This window comes from Euprymna scolopes, chromosome 2 (assembly GCF_053919585.1).
Source record: "Euprymna scolopes isolate OS-2025 chromosome 2, ASM5391958v1, whole genome shotgun sequence".
Lineage (NCBI taxonomy): Eukaryota > Metazoa > Mollusca > Cephalopoda > Sepiida > Sepiolidae > Euprymna > Euprymna scolopes.
This window is the reverse complement of record NC_136483.1, coordinates 34,084,442-34,104,273: the sequence shown is the minus strand read 5'-3', so window position 1 is coordinate 34,104,273 and position 19,832 is coordinate 34,084,442. Positions and strand designations below refer to the sequence as shown.

The window sequence follows — 19,832 nt, the reverse complement described above, 5'->3', positions numbered from 1 at the left end:
GCGATAAGGACGGACTTGAGGAAAAGAAATAAAAACCTACCCAGAAATAGGCTAATTTGGAAGTCAATTGGGGACTTGAGGAAATTAACTTCCAAATTGACCTATTTCTCGTCAGGCAAGTATGTAAAAACACAGACGGTGGAATGTTCACTGCGTGTTTCGTCTCAGTCATGTAAATTCTGCGGGGACTAATTTTTGTCTTTTCGTGCATGGGTACAGTAAACAGACTAAGTGTTGCAATTTCAATTATAAATGCAGCATGCAGAAAAAATTAAATCAGTTTTAGTGAGAAACCAGTCCAAACTCGATCGTGAGATGTAAAAATTATTTACCAGGAAATACACATGCTGAAGTGATTCACGCCAATGGATAAAATACCTTACCAAGGAATTTCTATTTTTGCAAGTTGCAATGAATGCCTTTCTCTAAATCTTTCTCTTTTATCCAGACATATGGTTTTATATGTTGTCTACATCAAAACATTTCTAAGCCTTTTCTTAATAAAATAATTTAAATTTTTCATTCCATATTAATGAACATCAATCCTCCTAATTTCGAAATGGATTACCAGGCAAAAGAGTTACTCATAATACTCCACACCACAAAAAAAAAAAAAACAACCCAAAACACTGTGTTAAATAAAACTATTTTTTAATATTAGTAAATAATGTTTTCATTGATTGCTAGTTGTTGGTGTTCTTGAGTGTTCGTTTTATTTTATTTTGTTAATTATAAAGGAGTTGATGATATTTAAATGAATATTCAAATGCCATCGATAATACCTCCCTTTATAAACTACATAAAAAAAAAAACGTCCATTTTTTTTTTCTTCCATTTTAAAAAGGTTAAGGTTTGCTCGCTTACTTCCCTTGAATTGCAAATCAAAGCATTTCCCTTAATATTTTTACTTTTCGGTTTTAAAATTTCAACATAACTTTCTCTACACTGATATGCAACACTCCTGTCATCTCTGAGCAAACATTAATAGAAAAAAAAGAAAAAAGAAGTTACAATTTATTGATTAATTTAAAATCGATATTCGATGCAGATGAAAGTCAATTTGCAACTAAAGATTCTCATCGACTTTTCTGATTCATGTCAAGAATTCTGTCCATTCATAATCTGCTAATTGTTAAGTTGCGATTTGAATCTCAGCTTTAGAACTATGGAATCGGCTATGCTTAGTTCAAATTCTATCAGACATGGTTATTTACATGTTCATACTGTTTGGAAAGGTATGAACCTTCAATTTCAACCCAGCTTTGGGTAAAATAGCAACTTTTGTTCAGTTGATCATATAGAATAAATTGTTTACCATAAATATTGTTTTGGTATTAAAAAAGATTACTCATATTATTCCTCTCTATTTACTATATATAACATTCACTAAAGAAGAGGAGCTGGTATATATAACAAAATTTAATAGAAATAGTTACAAACATAACAACCCACATATTTCTATGAAGCTACCAACTTCAAGATTGCAAAATACTGCAAAATTCCTATCCAAACCACGAAGCACATTTAATCTCAGATTCTTTTAAAATCACTGAAAAATATTTTTGTCATAAAATCACCAGCAAGGTTAAAATGCTGCTAAACAAAACAAAAAAATATTTACCATCTCTACTTACCAGGCACTTTGCGTGAGTTCATTCCTTATGGACTTCAAAATGGCTGGGCTGAATTTTTTTGGGAAATTTCATACAAATGTACTTTATATGTCTGTGAATGTAATTAGATAGATTTTTTTTATCTGAATGCCTCTGAAAAGCATAAAAAATCTTTAATCAAAAAAAATCCAATTAAAGAAAGAACCGTTCTATTTTGACCTAAGTTTGCACCCTTTACAGCCTAACATCACAAGTGCATTTTAGAAGTTTTATCACTGCACAAGCAGAATGATCCGCAATATAAAATCAACAGTAGGTTCTTTGATATGATCAGGGTGCATTCAAAATCAATGTTTTTGTTTAGCGTATAATTAAACCAGGATACTAGACTTTTGCATTTTAAACTTTAATTCAGGCTGTTACATATAAAAATAATTTTATAAAATCAGCAGCAGGTTCTCTACAGTGCAATGTAGACTACAATATATTGTGGACTAAGTCACTAAGTGGGGAGGCATGTAAAGCTTCTTCCTGGGGCACCACAATTGGCCCCAGACTAGAGCAGGCAATCAATTTTCATTGAAAAATGGGTGATTTCACCGATTTCGATGACAATACAAGTCTTGGGCAACGTTGGGTCTCCTTGCTAGTATATTTACTACATATTATATATTTATTACTATATATTTTATATTTAATTTCCTTTAATAATTACAAGAAACCTTTTCAAGCAATAATTCCCATGGCTAATGATACATTATCTGAAAGTACTTTGTTAAAATTCTTCGGTTTAATGTTCACAGGGAACATGAGTTGGAACAGATATGTTGAGGGCATTGCTGAGGCTGCTGCAAAGAAAGTGTGCTCTCTCTTACTGTGCTAGAAAGTTACTTACGTCTGAGAGTATCCTGTACTTCTACAAGGCTAACACTCGCCTATGTGTGGAGTATTGTTGTCGCATTTGTTACTAGTCTCTTACTCCTGGGCAGGGTTCAAAAGAGAGTCGCCAACCTAATAGGTCCCGAACTGTCTGCTAGGCTTCAACCTCTGTCCCATTGACGAAATGTTGCATCCCTCTGCTTGTTTTACAGGTATTTTAATGGTAGATGCTCTGACAAACTACAATCTCTTGCACCCCCGACAAACCTGACAAGCAGCAAAATCCCACCCCTACATACAGATGCCAGAAAGCCTTCTATTCAAATAGTTTCTTCCCTCGGATTGCTACTTTGGAATTCTCTTCTGGGTTCCTGCTTCCCTGACTGTACTGACATGTTAAAGTGTAATGTGAATAGACATCTTGCTGCTTAACTTCTTACATAGTATCCCTGAAAATGATGTCCCAGATAGTAGCTCCTTACATCAAAGTGGCACTGTGCTTTGTTTGGGGTAAAAATGCAATTAAAAATATATATATATAATATTTTTCTATATTTAGATATCCATAGCCATGAACTGAATCAGATAAAATCAATATATTCTTAATCAATTAGAATCAATTTATTTTTGCTCATTATATTTGTTTATGGCATTGTTTACTCATTCTATGCTTGATTTGATTTAAAAAAAAAAAAAAAAAAAAAAAAACTGTTATAGTGTGATCAAGGCATATAACATATTGGTATCATTTTTTGTACATATAAGATCTCTATTAATTATTTCTAACAGTGTATCGCATTCAGACATTAAGCAAATTGTACTGACCACAGTACTCAATCGGGGGAATTTCAAAGAAAGAACATTTGGAAAACGGGGGGGGGGGGGGTTACAACACCAAACAATAAACGTATTTGGTGTTTGTTACTTTCACTTTGGATTCCCTGAAGTTGGTTCTCCTGACTTGAAAAGAACTGATCAAATTACACTGCATGTTCTTCTTTGACTTGACCTAAATATTGACCTGTGCTGAAGCAGCACTCACCCTAGACGGGTTGAACTGGCTTCCATCCAAAGAGGAAGTTTCATGGGAATATTAAATTCACAAGCAGTCTCCAAGCGCTTGTATATCGCCCTCAGAAGATGACGCCGTTAGGTTTTTGTAGTTCTTGCAGACACGTGTTGATATCCTCCTACATACAGCGCTTGGTATTCCCAAATGGTACCTATCTAATACTGACTGGACTCAATATTGATTAACTTGAGTTATCTAAAGTGAAACAGTGTGTTAACATGATTATTCCATATATTGAACCCTAATCAATACAAATGTCTCCACTATTTTATTTTCTTGTACTAGTGGGGGGGGGGGTACCACTTATCAAGGCCCAAAGGCCACTCAAGGATAAAGGTTAATGAGTATGTGGCTAGTGATTATTGGCAATGATGTAACTTGGGTAATGTTTGTTTACGAGCACGGCTCAACAGGAACTTGTTCACATTAGACTTGAAAACAGGCATATTATAGTCAGTGGGGAAGCAGCCCTACAGTATTGTGTTCGACAGTTATAGGAAAGAAACTTTGATCATGGAATTTGTTTGGTTCTCGGCACAGATAGATAAGGGAAATTGTTAGCAATTGTTGTAGCTAGACAAGTGCTTGCTGCGAATGTTTTACATGGCGGAACCATAGATAGAAGCTCATGAAAATAATGATAGAGTAGAAATAAAATCGCTATGTCTCTTCTGTGAGAAAGAAGTAGAGTAGAGAAAAGGGCTTTGCCTATTAGATTTCGAAGCTAGTTCTGAACCCTGTCAACACAAGAAATGATACTCTTAGCAGTTCCTTCTCACATGTGGCAATAGTACTCCATCTTAAGATGATACATCACTTTGTAAATCAGACTTCTGGTTTGTAGCTGCTTAAGGAAGTTGTAGATGTGGAAACACACAAACATTTTATTTTAATAGATTTCGTTGAAAGAGTTTTTAATTGGATCTAAATTTCTTGCAAGAATTTTACTATTGTTTATTTAATTAATATACGCAATATATAGCAGTTTATTTAATTATTGGAATTTTTTTGGAGATGAGTAATTTATATATTTTATTTGTGAACTATTATCCTCAGGATAATAGCCCCCCCCCCCATTTTTTTTTGTTATTATTGTTTATTAGAAGTTGTCTAATGCTATTGTAGTTCTCGTGAACACTATTAATGCACTTTGATCTGATGAATGACACGTAAGCATATGGATATGATAGACGGATATTTTGAGTTGATTGTTATTTATGAAGATGCAATTTCCAAATGGACAGGTGAATTTGGAAACTGTATTAGTCTTCTATTATTAATAGATTTAGCATCTTTCTAAAACGAAAACAATATCATTGCTTCTGTATCTGAAGCAGAAAATTTACTAGCATTCCTATCTTTTAAGGGTGGGTAATAGTGAAGTATCTGTTCTCTTGTCATGTGATCATCTTTTCAGGCATTACTTTTTTTTTTCTTTGCGGAGAGAGGAGATGATATTTGTTTTTGGATTATAGAATCCTCCTAGGGGTTACCATATCCTCTTTTGAAGGGTCGATGTATCTATTTTGTTGTGAAACCATCTTCCCAAGCATTATCTCCTCCTTTGGGTGGATTAGGGTTAGCATATGTTTTCATTCATCATGATATATTTTCCCATACATTACCTCCTCCTTTGAGGGGGAAGGGGAAATGTAATACATGTTCATTCGGCTAAAACTCTGAATCTTTCACACATGAAGTTTATTCTTTTTTTTTTTTCTTCGATTTCATTTAAAATATTTTTGCTCTAATTATATTACAATTTTTCGATTGGTTCTAATAGGATTTAAGTTGATTAACAAACAACAATTATTATTTATCTTATTGAGGGAATGTGAACAATTTTTGTCTCTGCCTCATTCGAGTCGAATATGTCACCTCGGAAATGCCTTTCTATAAACAAAGAAAGCAAAAATATTTTTTAATAAATTTGAAAAATCCTTGTGGATAAGCACTTATGCTTAAAAAGGGAATAATGAAATAAATTTATTTTAAATAAAAGCAAACTTATAAAATTATTTATAAACTATTTTTAAAAAATTAGTTATTCTTTGCTGATTTTAAATTTAGAGTGAGTTAATCAACTAATCAGTAGATGGTTCTGGCAACTAATCTGCATGCCATTTGTGCTGAACTAACCAACATTGTACAGTACCATTAGCCAGTCAGAATTAACCAATGTTGTATGGTATCAATATAAGCTTCGAAAGAGTCTGTCATTGAGTGTAGAAGTGTTCTTAGTATATCTGTGTGTGAAAAGTCGAAAAATTTTCTAAATTTCATAATGGCATCTTTTTCTTTCTAATCTCATTTGTCATTCTTTACATCTTCTTACCCCCCTCCACACACACATTTTTGAAAGGTCTTGCTGTTTCTGCTTCTTTGTTTTGCCTTACTCAATTTTGGACAGACTTACCTCCCCTGAATGCAGCCCAAATACTAACTCATTGATCAGAAGTGTTGGATGCATTTTAGCTGCTGGCTTTCTGCATGGCTGACCAAGCGATTAAACCTTTGCATCTCTTTAGAGTTCATCATTTAAAAAACCTAATTATTATATTTTAAAAAATTTTTGTTCTTAACCATTTCCTTTGCTGCTGGATGTTTACAGACGTCCGCCATCGCAGCTCGGTCCATGGATCCATAGTTGGTAATCGCCTTGCTAATGCATCCTCCCGTGGAGTTACCGGAGGGGGACAGCAGCGTCCAGTCAGTGTTATAGGTTCTTCCTCTGACCATGCAAGCTCAAGAATTGAATCTTCTGTTGGTTGGTATAAGCTACCTTGTTTTTGATTTTTTTTTTTTTTTTTTTTTGTGTGTGTGTGTGTGCTTTTTCAAACTATTATTCGATTACTATGGTTACTTTGTATTTTTAATTGGTTCAGCTTGATAAAACTCTAACCTTCTCTTATTTTAATATTTCTTAAGTATTTGTCAAATTCTTTATTTGTTACTTTCATTGATTGAAAGCAAAAAATCTCTATTTCCATGTCTGATCAACAACAATGTGCTTATTGGAGGGTTCCAGAGAAGAAAAAATAGGTTTAAGTATCCTTTCTATGCAGGAATTTTCAAATGTTCCTCACTACTTTAAAGTCAGATGATGAAAGTCCTCTAGTCATCAAGGACACGTTTTGAAGAGTCCACATAAATAAATGCTGCATATTGGAAACTAGAGCTGCATATTATTTAGCGATTTTGTTTTTATGTCAAATTGAAATGTAAAGTATATTTGCAAATTTTAATAAAACAAGTAGTTTAAAAAAATATCTTTTTGAAAAAGAGTCTTTTGTAGAATTTAAGAATTATTTCTTTATTTTTAAGAGTCCAGTATTTAAGTTGAAAATCGATTTTTCTTTTTAAATTTTAATTTTTTGTATCTATAAATATTACTTGGGTTTGGTAATTTATATTTGCAGTGTGTTTTAGGTTTACATGTGATAAGGGAAGGGAAAAAGCACATAAATACAATTTTTTTTTATGATGGGGACAAAAATATTAAAATATTTCAACAAGTTTATATGAAAAACAGTTTGATTTGAAAAGGCTGAGAAAAAAAATAAAAATTAGAAATGTTCAAAAATTATATTTACTAAACTTTCGATACACAATAAAACAAGACCAAATGATTCTGTAAATGTAGCTTAAAATAGTTTTATAGAAATTTGAAAAATCAATTGGAGCGACTACCAAATATATTCAAAGCAGAGGATAAACTTGCATTGATAGCAATAGATGATACAAAGAGACTGTCTTCCTTTTTATTTTATTTTATTTTTTTACTTTCTCTTATTAAATATCTATTACATAAAATTTAGCCAGTCAGATTTTTGCAGTTAACAATTGCTTATACTAGGGCTATGACAACAGCATATTCTTTTCATTGTTTTGACTCTCGAGTATATATTCGATACAGTTAGACACAAGTAAAAGAATATGCTGTTGTTATAGCCCTACTTTTGATCTACAAAATCAATATTTAATTCTTAATAGCCATTCACTTAAATTTTGTGTTTCAAAAACGAATTCTAAAATTCCAATCAATTTCCTTTATAACATACTAATATCTGACTGAATAATTCTTTTGATAAGAAACTTTTTTCAGATATTCATCTTTTTCATTGGGTAATCAACAGATGATTATCCAACGAAAGCACCGCATTTATTACAAATGAAAAATGGCATATAAAATCATTGCGTAACTAATTTCAGATAAATTAGCGGATTGATACCATCTGAAAAATGAAATGTCAAGATCGAAGGAAGAAATCAACATATTTTTTAGTATCCACAAAATCCTTTCCCAAAACATTAGAAGAGTTAAAATTTTCACCTTGCCCGTCATGTGGGTATCTGCTACGCAGCATTCACAGATCAATTCCTGATGGCAGCTTTATTATACAGCAGCAAATTGTTCCTAAGACTTTAAGTATCTTTTCATCATGTTGCAAGCTTGGAATCCCTCGTTGCCAGTGTTGTAGCCCTGCAGTCCAGTAATGATGAAAACAAACACAATGGTTTAATTAGCAAGAGTATGTTACAGAAGTACACATCATGATTTTGAGGGTCATAACTACTGTGAATAGCGCTACCCAATAACATGTTCGATGTATAGTCTAGCTAAGTCCATTATTTCCCTCATAGCACACTACATAACAAGTATTGTAATTTTCTAGCATTGTAGAGAGAATCCACCTCCTTTGCAGCTGCCTTTGCAATCTCCTCAATGTATTTGTTCCAGTTCATGTTGCCTGTGAATGTTCAGGAGTTTGAAGGATAAACTCTCCACTACAAAAAGAGGCAGTTGTGATTCTATGAATCACCCCCACCATATCTCGTCCCCCAACACTTCAATGCCTCCAATTTTATAAACAAAAAAAACAAAAAACAAAAACTACATAACAGTTAGTTGCATTGGATGTTGAAAAATGCAAAACAAGAAATGAATCCAGCACATCAAATCATTAAGAAAATGTAATTCTTTCGGTAATTCAACCATATTTGGTACAAATAAACTTCAGTTGATACTTGACTTGTCCACCAATTTTCAGTCATGAATTTCCAATAATCTTTGTTTTATCAGTGTTCAATATATATAGGGTCACTTTGATTATCGTCCCATCAGTAAAAAGTGTGATCCTGAATGGGTTTCTCACTCACTGGACTTTAATTATCTAGATTTTTCTGCAAGATAATCTAAAAAGTAATGTGTATTGAAATGATACCCAGAGCCATCCAAGAGATGAGGGTGTTAGTTAATTCAGATATGCTTATCATTGAGAAAAAAAAAGACTGTTAGACATTCATGAGTGAAACTTGATGGACAATTCAGACATAGACTGAAGTTCTTGTACCAACACACCCCACAAATTCAATGTTGCTTCTGTTGTAGCAATGTTAATAAAAGCAAGAGAACATTATGACCTTTGATCTGAAACTTACAGCTCGGTTTGGTAACAGTGATTCCAGACAGTCAATAGTAGAATCGTTAGAGAAGGTGGAGCTGATATGTCAGTTGAGTGGAGTGTGTCATGCTGATGCATTTGTTAGGATGGACACAATAACTTTTGTCAATAAAAACACGAGAACTCTTAACTTGAACCAGAACGTTCACCGATAAGAACCCAACAGTAATGCTGACACGACCCAACACAGACTCAAGCAATAACATCAATAATTATGAACGTCAACACGATTCAAGAGCAACCTGGGAAGTTACTGTTGAATGATTTGGATGTAGTCTTTATATTGCTCTCGGGCAAGTGCATTTTGATATTTCACAGGTATCCCGTGAAAGCACACACACATGTAGTTCATTTTTATTATTACTAGCAAAGACGCCCACGTTTCGCGCAGGACTTTGCTGTTCACTCAGGTTACCACTTTGTGGGCACTCTTGCAGTAAATGGATATTATAAGAGCATCTATTTCTTAAGGTGTTAAAAAATTTTTCACTACCTTCTGAAGTGAATGAAATTCAACTATAAACTTTAAAGCAAATAGATTATATCCAGGTTGACACTTATATTGTTACACATAAAAATTGGAACAATTAAAAAGAATAACAATGGTTAATATTTGTTTAATTAGTTGAGGGGATAGGAGTGGTGAAGGATTATCTGATTCAAATCCACAAAGAAGTTGGCCGGTGCCATAGAGGCAGCCGTTGGGACGGTGACAAGCCGTAACTTGGTGTGCACCATCTCTAGGTGTGGGAGTTGAAGAGCCGCACTAAATATGACCTTAACCATTGACTGTGACGTTGAAAAATGGTGTGTACCATCCTTATGTGGGGGATCATCATCATCATGTCCGGCTTGGTCATGATCGGCCCAGTGGTGTGGGATGTAGGAAAGTATACGTAGACTGTGACTTTGAATTCGACCTAGAAAAATGGTGTGCATCATTCCTTAGCGAGGGACCATCATCATGCCAGGGTTGACCATGATACGTGCAGTGGTGTGAGCCGTAGAGTTTTTTTTTTTCACACATACATACACCCACTACTACATATATATATTATCAATCAAATGTGATTATCTTAAATAATAATTCAGGATGCACCACATATAAAGATATGATTTAATATTCCTGTCTTGCCTATTATTTTAAATGTTTTTATAAATTAATCTGATGTTAAATTGCAGAGGAAGAATTACACAATTTACAAGTTCAATTCTGTTTGTTTAATAAATTATCTGTATCAGGATTTTACAATTTGGCAATCTTTTCTTTTGGGTGCAATTTGCATACTTGTTATTTTTCCTTTATAAATTACTGCTTTCTTAATAATGTCATACTTTTAGGGATCATTCTAGTTGTCTCTGTTCTATGTGTAAGGCTAGTGTGGGAGCATTTGTATATGTGATGCTTAAAATTTGTAATTGTAACGCGTGTTACACTCTATATTAGCTATATTGAAATACATTTTTCTATTGTTACTGTTATGTTTCACTATAGCTTTGAGGACCACTTTATTGGTGAGGCACTTTCTACCTAAAAGGCAATTGCTTTTGTCTCTTCAATTACAATCTGTGCTATTTTTTTTATTTGATTCTTGTGATATTTTAATGTAGATTTTTAACTTGGAAGGGTGCAGCAATGGTCTACTTTAACATTATTTTGGTTAAAGAGCTTGTTTAGTATTGTGAGCAATAAAAACATTTAAATATATTGCTTTGTTTATTTTAAACATTTTTTCTATTCCCATGACTTTAAAAAATATGATGTATAATAATGTGTCTAGCTAACACTGAAGAACTGTGATACGGTGAAACAATCTCTGAGTTACTACTATATATATGCATACACACACACACACATATATATATATATATATAGTATGAAAATATATTTATGGCAAGTAAGTTACATACACGTTCATGTTTCATTCTCTGAGGAAATCGTCAGACTAATTGGATCAGTAAATTGAATTGAATCATAACTTGGCTCATATAACTGTTTGTGGAATTCAAGCGTTTACAACAGATGTTAACTTGAACATGATGATGGTGGGTAATTTGAAATACTCAAAAAAAAAAATGTATTTTTAACATGCATAGATCAAGCATTATTTCTCGTTATGACACAATTACAACAACAAGTTTTATCTTTTATTAAATTTATTTTATATAATTACATCTCGTTTAAAAATGAGTTTTTTTTTTTTTTTGTTTTTGTCTTTGAAGTAATTATGGAGATTTGAACACTTATGACATATGTAAAAGAAATCAGTTCTAAAATATAGGAACCTGGAAAACTGTCTTCTCTCTTTTCAATTATGTATGAATAAAGTCATCAAAAATGTGGCTCTCACCACGGTTGATAGACTTGTAAATAAGGCAGAGGTTAACATTTCGATTTTGTTATCAAGACCTACCATATATTTGACTATGTTTGTGTATCAATAAAATGTAAGGCAAATAAATTTCAATAAATATTTAATCTAGTTCAAAATTGTATCTTTTTATATTAACACAAATAGGAAGTAGGTTTTATTCCCCCACAGAAAAGGTACTCTGACCTACTCTCTCATCCAAAAAAAGGTCATCTGACCTACTCTTTCATCCAAAAAAAAGGAACTTTTTTCAATTAAACACCATGTTTTTGTTCTACTTTATGTAGTAAATATTAATTTCAATAAAAATAAATAATTCGAAATGATAGATGTTATTTTAATTTTTAATAATATAACTTTTATTCAATAAGAAATTTACGTTTAAATAATTATTGCAATATTTACTGCAGACCTGTTAGACAAAAGGTTTGAGAGTAGAACTTGTATGATACACACACAGTTTTACAGTGAGCAACACTGGCTTCTAAATATCGTGGTCAGTTGCCAGTTAAACAAAACGTTTTGAAAAGGCTAAAAATTGTTTTCGTATTTTTTTTTTTTTACTTTATTTTTTTGTGTCATAGGGTGGGGGTGGGGTAGTCAACATGCATACATGACACTAAACAAATGTATTTTTTAATTTCCCCATATATATATGTGTGTGTGTGTGTGTGTGTGTAACCAGAATCGTTCCAAAAGTAATGCATCTTATTTTTTAACTAAAAAAATAAGTTAAAGAGCTACGAAGATGAGAATGGTACTATTAAAACGAGCTACTTTTTGTGCTCCAAAATTTATTTTTTTACATAGTCACCACTATTTTCAATGCACGTTTGTCAGCAATGGGATGGTGGTTGTGCATAGGCATCTGAAGCATGCTTTGTCACTCACATCTGTCACCACTTTGAAAGAGCCCTCCACCACCACGATCAGGAAAGGGTTATAATGGCTGCTCAATATCAGGGATTGATGACCAACGCATTCAAGATGATGGCAAGTATCAATAATAACAAATACAGGTTCTGCCATACAGAATTGGAAAGTGTAAGTCATCTGGTATCAAGTTGCCAGGTTCTTTCAATTTTCAACCCTCTTGTAGTAATTCAACTGACAATCTTATTAATCCATATTCTTGACTTGATTTTGACCTTCATAGGTGGTGACCCTGTTGTATAAAAAGTTTATCTCCAACTATTTGCAAAATATCAACTTGCGTTCAATTATTCATATAAAAATTGTTTACAATAGCTATTTGAATAACAAAAAGGATGATTTGTTGTAAAGCAAACTAAATACAGCCAAACTATAAAACTGTTTTAATTTATACACGCATTCACACCTATATGAGAATTTTGTAGAAGTTAACGATGGAAACAGTGTTAATAAACAAAAAGAATAAAAAAAGGATTCAAGTTTTCTTGTTGAATAAAACTTTTTACTGTATTTAAATTTTTTCTTTCTTTGCTCAGATGGCTGTGGTCGTGGTGCTGAGGCGGAAGGGGAGCGTCACATCGACCAAGTTCTGCAGGATTACCCCTGGTTCCATGGTCTGTTGCTGCGACGAGATGCCGCACAGCTAGTATTGCAGCAGGGACCCCTGGGACATGGAGTCTTCCTAGTGCGTCAGAGCGAAACCCGAAAGGGTGAATATGTTCTTACATTCAACTTTCAAGGCAGAGCCAAGGTCAGTCAGTACAATCTTTAAAGTTTGACATTGTTTTCCTTTCTATCTTTTGTTATGATACAATGGAATCTTATAAAATAATTTCGATGCTTGTGTAATATAATTCAATTAAAAAAAATACATTTTAGGTTTTTCATGGCAAGTGCTAATCTGAGCTCCAATCTATGGTTCCCCCCCCCATGTTAAACTTTCACGAAAAAAACTCATCTAGCTGAAATAATTTCCCCCAACTATTTATCTGTGCCTAAACCTAAATGTAGATTCCATGAACAAAGCTTTTTTCTAAGAACTGCAAGTTTGTGGAACTCTTTTGTTTCCCTGATTCCAGCTGACTACAATATGGTCATCTTCAAATCCAATGTAAACAAGTTATTGAGCCATCCCCTTAAGTAATCCAATTTACTAAATTTCCACTACTAATGATTACTACGATATTGCCCATTTCCTTCTTTGGAGGCCGTGAGTCCAAATGCTTCCACTACGTTGATGGGGCTTTGGTCTCTGGATCATAGTAATAGACCCAGGTTGTCAACAATTTGGGAATTTATCTGGCCAACACCTTATGCACATGTGAATGGTCATGAATAATAATTTCCACTGACCCTCTAATAATCTTGACCTCTTGCCTATTTAGTAAATAGTCATGCGTTGATCTTCCAAAATGGCAGCATCAACTTGGCTGACAGATGCCTCATCAATGGCAGAAAGGGGACAACCAGGTTTAGGAGCTACTTCCATAGATTTCCAGTCATGTTTGATTCGTAATGCCAGCATTTTACAAGGTCATATTTTCCAATGCCAAAAACAATTCTTTTACTTTTTTGTTTGTTTTTGTTTAAAGTTGAATTTTTCATAACTTTTATTAATGATGAAATGATAAATATTTATTGATTTAAAAAAATGAAATCTATAGGTCCCCCCACCAGTATAATTGTATATTTGTGAAAATTACACATTACATAGGTTTTTTTATGGTAACACATGGTAGTTTTTAATTTTATTCCTAAAGGTTTTTTTGCTGTCCATATCAAAAAGTAAATTTTCAACCGAACTTTGAGATAAATATTTCTTCATATTTACAGAATATTCTAAGATTTTTTAAATCAGAATATTTACTTTTCTGTTCTCACTTTAATTTTTTTTTTCTATTAAAGTGTTTCTTAAAATGCTTTGGAAATTGATTGTTAAAAGTAGGTTTTCAAGTAAAACAAGAAGAAAAACACAGAATATTGGATAATGCATGTTTGAAGTGGAATGCTCTAAGCCTGTTGACTTGTGCAAATGCTTAACAAGAGTTTGGTTCTGTTGTTTGTGCCAAATTGCAGATGAAGGGGAGATGACCTTTTAAAAAAGCACTTGAACAACCTGGGTTATGAGCTATAGGCAAAAACAAAGGCTAAGATAAGCAAAATATACAATGAACGTCAAGTCGTGAGACATTTAAGATAAGAATAAATAGTACATGGACACATAATTTCCTTTGACCTTCGGATTTTGTTTTCTCTCCACATGTGACCTGAACCAAAAATTAAATTTGTTGCTACTCAATCCTTTCATTGACAAAATAACCTTTTTTCACTTCTATGATCCAGTATTAATTTCCTTCCGAGCTGGGAGTTTATTTCTACTCATGTGGTATGAAAGACCAACTAGAACTTAATTATGCAGTTTTTAGAGAAGTTATTCGCAAATCTAATTTATAAAACTCACTATGTATGTGTCTGTCTCCAGGCAAGGCTACAGAGCAGTACAAGGCAGGTTAAATGATTGCATTTTTTTGTCGACCGTTCTCTTTTGGGTTTTTAGCTGATAAAAATAACTTCTAAGGGGTCAAAAATTGAAAAATAATTTCAACTTGGCAGGAGTAAGTTGACTACATGTGTTATTTGTACATATATGCAGATATATACATTTATACGTTAAAGTCAGTTCATTTTTAATTATTGCTTATCCATCTGACGATAGCTCAAATAGTAACGACTAAGACTTAAGTGTTTTCTGTTTTGGTTTGGATTCTAGCTGATGATATTGGGTACAATATAATAATATAAGAATCAATAGAGAATTGACTATATAATAATAAATACGAAATCTGCATATATTTAAGCGGACGGCCAGCTAGTAAATTATATTTTCAAACTTAATCATTTAATTTTCAGACTTGTTCAGATGTTCTGAGTTAGATTGCTAGATTATTCGATGACCTTAATGAACAAATGAATATATTTTCCTTTTCTCAAAATGTTTGTCATCAAAGGACATAAAATCTAAACTATTTTCTTCAAATTATTTGTTCAATGATGACCAAAGAAAATACATTTCACTTATTAATTTTCTTCAAATTATTTGTTCAATGATGACCAAAGAAAATACATTTCACTTATTAATTTTCTTCAAATTATTTGTTCAATGATGACCAAAGAAAATACATTTCACTTATTAATTTTCTTCAAATTATTTGTTCAATGATGACCAAAGAAAATACATTTCACTTATTAATTTTCTTCAAATTATTTGTTCAATGATGAATAAAGAAAATACATTTCACTTATTAATTTTCTTCAAATTATTTGTTCAATGATGACCAAAGAAAATACATTTCACTTATTAATTTTCTTCAAATTATTTGTTCAATGATGACCAAAGAAAATACATTTCACTTATTAATTTTCTTCAAATTATTTGTTCAATGATGAATAAAGAAAATACATTTCACTTATTAATTTTCTTCAAATTATTTGTTCAATGATGAATAAAGAAAATACATTTCACTTATTAATTTTCTTCAAATTATTTGTTCAATGATGACCAAAGAAAATACATTTCACTTATTAATTTTTCCTGTCAACTCAATTACTTGATATTTATTTTCATAAATTTTAGTCATTTTGTTATTTTCACCTGAAGTATAATTGAAGGGTACAGTTAATTGAAGGTGGGGTGAAGGGGGCACGTTAAATGAAGGCAGAGCGAGGGGGCACATTGATTGAAGGTGGGGGGTGACTGGCACATTGATTGAAGGTGTGTAGTGGGGGGGGGGCACGTTGATTGAAGGTGTGGAGTGCGACGGGCACGTTAATTGAAGGTGGAGGGCGACGGGCACGTTGATTGAAGGTGGGGGCGATGGGCAAAGCTTTAAAAAAACTTATTTTCTTGATTCACATAATGCCATATTATGTATGACATGAAATTTAATATTATAGTTAAGCATTGATTTGGGAGCTTTGTATGAAGTCAATCATTCGTAGTACACTACTCCCTGGTCGACTTTAACCCGGCATGATTCTACCTATCAGGATCCCATCTATTAGACAATTTTTTATTTTTTTTTTTTTTTTAACTTGAGAGTGGGGGGCATTACTTATCAAGGGTCGGAAGCCATTCTAGGATAAAAGTTAATGTTTGGTAGATGGTGAGACAATATGATCAGCAATGGTGGAACTAGTGCAGGGCAAAATTATTCAAGAGGATGACTCAGCAGAAACTTATTCACATTGTATTTGAAGATGATCATGTTATAGTCAGCCTGGAAGTAGCCTCACAGTATTGTATCCCACAGACACATTTCTAGGGAAGAAACTGCTCATGGAATTTTTGTTTGGTTTTGAATAAATACAATTCATCAGTCATGACCTGAAACTGCAAACAGCATAAATAAATATTTAAAAATATCAAAATCTTGAAACATTTTTGTGTTCTTAATATCTTGAAATATTTACCAACACGAGCAAAACTTATGCATGTTATAAAACAAACATTTCATTGATTAAATATTTTAAATTTTGTGAATTTAAAGTTTCCATAAGAAATATCTAAAACACACATTTCTGATGAGTTGTGGAGAGAGGTGTGAAAAAAAGTTTAAGGGAATGGTAAATTTATTTGGGGTTTTGTTTTAAATGGAAAAAAAATCCCATTACGTAAGGCTCGACATAAGGGGGGGAAAAAAAAGTAGGCAGGAAGGTAGGCTTGAACCTGTAATGTGAAGGAGGCAAAGATGAAAAAAAGCAAACCGCTTAACCCCTGTGGCCACCATCACATACGACTTTGCTGCTGTTCAAATAAAGCTAGTCATTGCAAGCATGTATGATGACTTTGCAAAAATGGTGACGAAAACGTGACCTCTCCTTGTACAAAATTGCCCAGTTGAGGGTGAAAGAATGAATGCTATTTGGCCAATTTTTTTATATTTGTCGTCCAAAGGATCTAACTTTAAAACAATACTGATTTTGTGAAGATCCCTCGGGTGTGTGGAAAGTTTGTGCAAAACACACACACAATTTTGCTCTTATATATATATATATATACTAGTGTAGGTGCCTGGCATTGCCCGGGTGTTTGGAGGTGTAAAAGGGGGGAAAAAAAAGTTTTGGTAGGTAGGTATGCTCGAATCCGAAACCTTGACGTGAAGGCCAAAAATAAAGTGTGAAAAAACCTGACATCCTACCACTTGGCCACAAAGGGACAGGAACTGAAAAGCATTTTAATTTAATGATTAGAAAGTTAAGTGACAGGTGCATAAATTTAATAAGGTCAAACATCACGTCATAGGGGAAACTTAGATTTTAGCTCCCCATGAAAAGGGGAGTGTCCAAATGAATAGCAATTGTCTGATATGTCGGATTTTCCCACATTGATCAAAGCTCATTGCTTTTCTGGACATCCCAACATGAGTGCTAGGGAGCTTCGTTTTGCTACGGGTACAGCTTCGCTTTTATACTGAAAAGCCAAACAAACACGCGAAGAGTAAAAGATATTGCGAAAATAGCATGGAAAACTCGCCCAAATAAAAAATACACGCTACCTCGTTTCGTAAATTGGAGGTAGTATATAAAAAGTTCTAAGAAACAGTAAACCCCCCCCCCCCAGGCTTTGCTGGACATACAAAAAATATGCACACACTAACACACATTTTGCCTTTTATATATAGATAGATGAATGGTGCTGTTGTGGGGTCCTGATTGACTTAAATGAGATATTAGTTTCCCTTCTCTAATGAATTGGACAATCCCTTGGTTAACAGAAAGTTGAATACCAAGATTTGCAGCATTTTGACATCGAGTCCATCTTCAGATTGACCTATAAATACAGCTCCTCAAAGAATGATTTTGCCCATTTCATACTTAAATGAAGATATGTGTTGATATTTGAAACAAAAATATATTGATTTTGGATTTTTTCCATCAACCCCACCTCACCTATACTCTGCTTGTCATGTATTTAGACATTAATTTTATAAATAAAATTCATTTCGGAAGGGGGCATTTTATTTTTCATTTTGTTTTCACAAATGTCTCTTTTCTTTTATGTCTTTCAGCATCTACGAATGACAATTCAAGATGATGGCCAATGCCGTGTTCAGCATTTGTGGTTCCAAACGGTATTCGACATGTTGGAGCATTTCCGAAGCCATCCGATCCCCTTGGAATCAGGTGGGGCTTCAGATGTCACCCTGACCGACTATGTTATTTCAATGGAGAGGCCGCGCACACCTTCCACGCTTCCGCGTAATTCTCCACGCCAAATGTCAAATACTGGCCGCTCATCATCTACATCCAACCTGGGCACGAGGAATGGTGCTAACCCCATGCCCACGGGTGGAGCCAACGGCATGGGTAGTGGAGCTGTCAGTGGAAGTGGGACTGGATTAGGTGGAACAGGTGGTCACGTTGGAGCGGGACCTAGTCTCCAAGTGGCTGGAAGTGGAGTTCCTGGCAGCGGGCCTACTGGAGGCTCGGGTGTAGGAGGTAGCGCAGGAGGTGGAGGAGGAGGCGCGGGCATAATTGGAAGTGGCATACCTGTTGGAACTGGAGGCGGTAGTGGTGGAGGTACAGGTACAGGAGGTGGAGGAGTCACTGGACATCCAAATAGCGGAGGTGGTGGAGTAGGAGTAGCCGGAGGTAGCAGCGGTGGTAGTGGAGGCCCTGCTCCTGGTACCGGGGTTGGTGCAGGTGGCGGCGCCAGTGCCAGTGGGGTGAATTCTCACCGTGCAGGCATAACGGAAAACGGCAGGGATGTTATCGTTGTTAGTGGCTCGGTGCGGTCAAGGACTGAGTCGATCGAAAACGTTGTCCGTGAACAGTCACAGGGTTCCCAACAGCAAGTTTCGCACGGGCGGGCTGTTGAGAATCATTATTCTTTTGTATAAAACAAAAATTAAAAAGGGTTGCATGTCTGCCTTAACCGCCCGCCCACCAGCCCACGTGGGAGAAGGAAAGAAAAAAAAAAAAAGCAAATGGTGGGCACTGTATGAATCTATGACCCCTATAACTAAACAATGCATATATCTACATACATTCACTCTTTTAAACATTCATGCATATATATATATATATATATATATGTGTGTGTGTGTCTGAAATTGCTACACAAATGAAATCATATTTCAATCAAAGATCTCATCTGGCATTTGAAATGATTCTTAATCAAGTAAATAGCCTGATGTGATCTAGTATCAAACCAGAATTGCATTTGTGCAGGCGTTCATTATATTTATATTATAAAGCTCTACTATGTATTGAGCACTATGGAAATACTGGAAAATTCACCCAAAATATATATATTAAAGTATATTTTGGATTTGAATACATATATAACTTGGTCAATCTGTTTCATACAGCAGCATTTGTTATCAATGTTTTATTTTTTTATTTTTAGGGTTTGACCTCATATTTTTAAAATTTTAAGGATATGCCCTAAATTTTTTTATACTTTAAGGATTTGCCTTATTTTTTTTATATATATTAA

At 33.9% G+C, this 19,832-nt stretch overlaps 1 protein-coding gene across 4 annotated transcripts in view; it reads left to right on the top strand.

The window, feature by feature from the left end:
- LOC145290788 (uncharacterized) overlaps positions 1–19,369 on the top strand; it is a 387,010-nt gene extending 367,641 nt beyond the window's left edge. For 2 of the 4 annotated variants that reach the window (XM_080136514.1, XM_080136513.1), the window contains exons 6-8: positions 6,176–6,331; positions 12,871–13,085; positions 18,403–19,369. In XM_080136514.1, the coding sequence (XP_079992640.1) occupies positions 6,176–6,331; positions 12,871–13,085; positions 18,403–19,233 (1,202 nt within the window). In that variant the 3' untranslated portion in view covers positions 19,234–19,369. The remainder of the gene's footprint in view (positions 1–6,175; positions 6,332–12,870; positions 13,086–18,402) is intronic. The other 2 variants (XM_080136515.1, XM_080136516.1) reach the window with 1 other exon arrangement.
- Positions 19,370–19,832: the final 463 nt, after the last annotated feature.